The 3648-nt window shown below is 33.1% G+C and overlaps 1 protein-coding gene across 1 annotated transcript in view; it reads left to right on the top strand.

The window, feature by feature from the left end:
• Window positions 1-3648, top strand: part of LOC111089719 — a 120962-nt gene that overhangs the window by 82537 nt on the left and 34777 nt on the right. The window contains exon 11 of the mRNA XM_022402698.1: window positions 2601-2791. Within this exon, the coding sequence (XP_022258406.1) occupies window positions 2601-2791 (191 nt within the window). The remainder of the gene's footprint in view (window positions 1-2600; window positions 2792-3648) is intronic.

Genomic DNA, 3648 nt, shown 5'->3' with positions numbered 1-3648 from the left:
ACTCCATTCAAGCCCAACGTGACACTTTATACTCCATTCAAATCCAACGTGACAATTTATACTCCATTCAAATCCAACGTGACAATTTATACTCCATTCAAATCCAGCGTGACAGTTTATACTCCATTCAAATCCAACGTGACAGTTTATACTCCATTCAAGTCCAACGAGAACCATCATCAAAACGGAAACTGTATATTGAATCACGTGTGACCGACCGTTCTTACTAATCAAACTACAAATTAGATATAGAAATCAGAGTTATGTATAGTATGATACAAGTGCTTCGTACTTTCATCCCACTATTTTACTTTATTGCTGCCTTTTAAATGTTGGCAGATGATATGTTCAGTCTTCGACTAAAAACTAAAATTCGTCTTTTTATATATATCATAAATAAAAGTACAGTTTCGTGTCCTTTACGAGGCTGAAAAATAGATTGAAGTCTAAAAATGAGTTTCATATAAAACGTTGTGTGAATTCCTTAAAATCCTTCTATAATTCGAAGTCATTAGTTCTATTGCAAGGAGTGAAACAATCTTATTTTATCAGCTTGAAGATATTTAACATTTTAAGGGAGAGAGAGAGAGAGCTGGGTTAATTAACATTTTCAATGACACGTTTATAGATAAATAATTTGCAGTGCTAAGTTTATTTTTAGATACTCACAGAAATACGTGGAGTTGTATAATTACTTATATCCTACTTATTACTAGTCATATCAGCATAAATGTTTTACAGATGATTTTGTTCTTAAAATAATACGAAACATTTACGAATTTTTAATTACATATAAGATTATTGGTTTTGTTGCCCACTATTTATCGGAACATTTATGTAATATCACATTTTACAGTGTTAAAACAAAGGCTATGTATTGAGTCCCATATACAAGCCCGTGACGGTGCTCTGGAGTGGGAAGACCCCCCGTGGAAGTGAAAAAGTTAATAGATTTTTGAAAGTTATTTTGCTCTCGAAACACTTTTTTGTTGCAATTTAGTGTTCTACAAGTTGATGCTATGAACCAAACCATGTCTTTTATTATTATAAACCTGTATTGAAGATTTCCAGTTCTTTCATAATTAGTCCTATCATTCCTATGCTGTGATCTGTTTTTTTCTTATTTGTGAAGCTCGATAGTTTCTTACATTAACCAGCTGTCTTGGTGAAATCTTTCCTTACCGCCATTTTCCTGAGCTTCTTTGATTTGAATAATATGACCTAAAGATATCCCTTTGGTTGTTTAGCAGACTTAGTTGTTCACACAAGCAATAAAAAAAAGTTCTTAAGCGATTAGCATTACGATAATTCGAAAATTAGCCTGATGTTATTTCCATTTTCTAGAGTTTTCCTAGTTTCTTCGAAACTTTCTTTTTCGGTTTTCCAAATTTGTAATAATTTCTTAATCTTACAATTAACAAAGCATGTGGGGACTATTCAAGTAATGTTAAACAAATACTAAAATTATCTTTTCGTTTGTCTAACTCGTGTTTTTTTTTTGTTTTTTTTTCATTTTGACTAATCATTCCGTTTTTAATTTTTATATCATAGGTTTCAATATTCTGTTATTATTGGTATGTGATTGTTATAGTAAACCTATCGCTTAACACGCTCGCCCTTTCAGCCCTGGAGCCGTTATAATATCCCACTATTCGTTGGTAAAAAAACAGCCCATGAGTTATCGGTGGGTAGTGTTGATTAGCTTTTATTTCTTCAAAATTAGGAACGGCTAGTGCAGACAGCTTTCAAGTTTCTTTGCACGAAATTCAACATCAAAAAAAGCTATCATGTGGGCTGAATGCCAATTTCAAGAAAGCTTCTAATTATCATTTATATAGGTGTCTTTGAAGTAACCTGTTTTCATTTTATAATTCTGTATCAGTAGGAAAACTACTTTCTCCCAACCTGTTGAGGACGAAGAATTGTACTTTTAGATATCAAATGTTGTGCACTCATATCTGCTCTTAATTTTTCAATTATTTCTTCCACGTATGATACAGGAATTGAAAATACAGGATAAATTTGATAGACAGTGTATACTTATCGTTGTATTGGTCCTTTTATACAGATACCTCTTTGATTAAGATATTAGGTCGTCAAGAAATTTATGTCGCGTTTTGGAACACTTTCATTAAACACCCCCCCCCCAAAAAAAAAGAAAAATACGTAAATCACGTATAATAGTTAAACGAACCACCTAAACGTCACGTTAGTGTAGCCTATATAATGTATAAAGTTTAGTATTGCTGTTTGAATACAAGAAGGGAAACAACGCCTCTGTAGCCACAAATAATTTATGGAAATGTTTTGAACGTTCGTAAGTGTCAACAATGGTTCAGCAAATTTCGTCCAGGTGACTTTAGCCTTAAAAACTGTGATGACAGTATGTTTAACTGTAAAATATTAATTACATCAATAATTGTTAATTTTTTTTTTTTTTTGAGGTGATGAATATCTAGAGCTATGATAACTAATGGGACAGCACACGTAACAATTTAGATGTTTTGATAAATAATTGGTGCATTTATTGATTCAGGTCATATAAATTTAAATACATCAACTTTTGGAACGATATATCGCTATATCTTGTATGTTTATAGCTGCGCATTCGATTACGTGGAAGTCCAAGATGGCGATGAAACTGGAGAAGTCATGGAGTACTGTGGAGACTACACGTCGAAACTCAAACATCTACGTCACTTGAGTACCACCAATGAAATCAAACTGAAGTTTGTGTCAGACTTCTCCCACGCATATAGGGGATTCCGAGCGAAGGTTCACCTTTGGAATGGTGAGGTTTCATACAATCAGTTGTTCCTGCCTGGTATTTTACAAATAGATTAGCTTTATTTCTCGAGTTTTAATAAAAACATCACAATACTGTGTTATTCCATAGCGTTGTAAAATCTTGTATGTATATAATATGTTTTTTTTTATGGTTTTCATAAATTTGGGTCTGAAATTTTGAAACATTGCAAATAAATATTTACTCGATATTTTTTTTACCGAATTCTTTTGAATCATGCAAAGCTGTAAAAAGCAACTAATAGTCTGTTCAGTTTTCTCATGAAAAATAACAGATGTTCTGAATTAATACACAACTATATATGCTTTCTTAAGATTTCATGTCAAAAGGTAGTTTCTTATTCGCCCCAAAAGCTACCGGTTTCGTTCGTAGTTTTTCCAAGAGCGTTTTCAGCGCCATCTTTAAGTAATGTCAATGGAACTAGTAAAAAAAAAAAAGTCGAGGACTCTGAATCAGGTAAACCCATTAGAACTGGCATATTTATTTGATTCTGTATTACTTTCCTTTTTGTTTGAAGAAAATCTAGTATAGGCAACTTCTACACACTATGCTTGAGATGTTACAAGGATTTTTGGACACAGTTTTATTAAAATGTTTGACGGCATCTGAAACACTTTTCTGGAAACGTGATTTGATTTATGTTGAAAGCGATTTTTAACAAGTACGTCCTTTCTCAAAACTATATATATATACATTTCTGTATTTTATCACTGACCTGGCATGGCCTAGGCCCTAGTTTTAGTGCGCTCGACTCGCAAACTATGGGCAGGGATCGAATTCCGTCACCGAATATGCTCATCCTTTCCGCCGTGGGGGCGTTATAATGTGATAGTCAATCCCAT

The sequence above is a fragment of the Limulus polyphemus genome, unplaced genomic scaffold (assembly GCF_000517525.1).
Source record: "Limulus polyphemus unplaced genomic scaffold, Limulus_polyphemus-2.1.2 Scaffold127, whole genome shotgun sequence".
Classification (NCBI taxonomy): Eukaryota; Metazoa; Arthropoda; class Merostomata; order Xiphosura; family Limulidae; genus Limulus; species Limulus polyphemus.
Note: the sequence above shows the minus strand (reverse complement) of the source record. Positions and strands in the feature narration are given on the sequence as shown.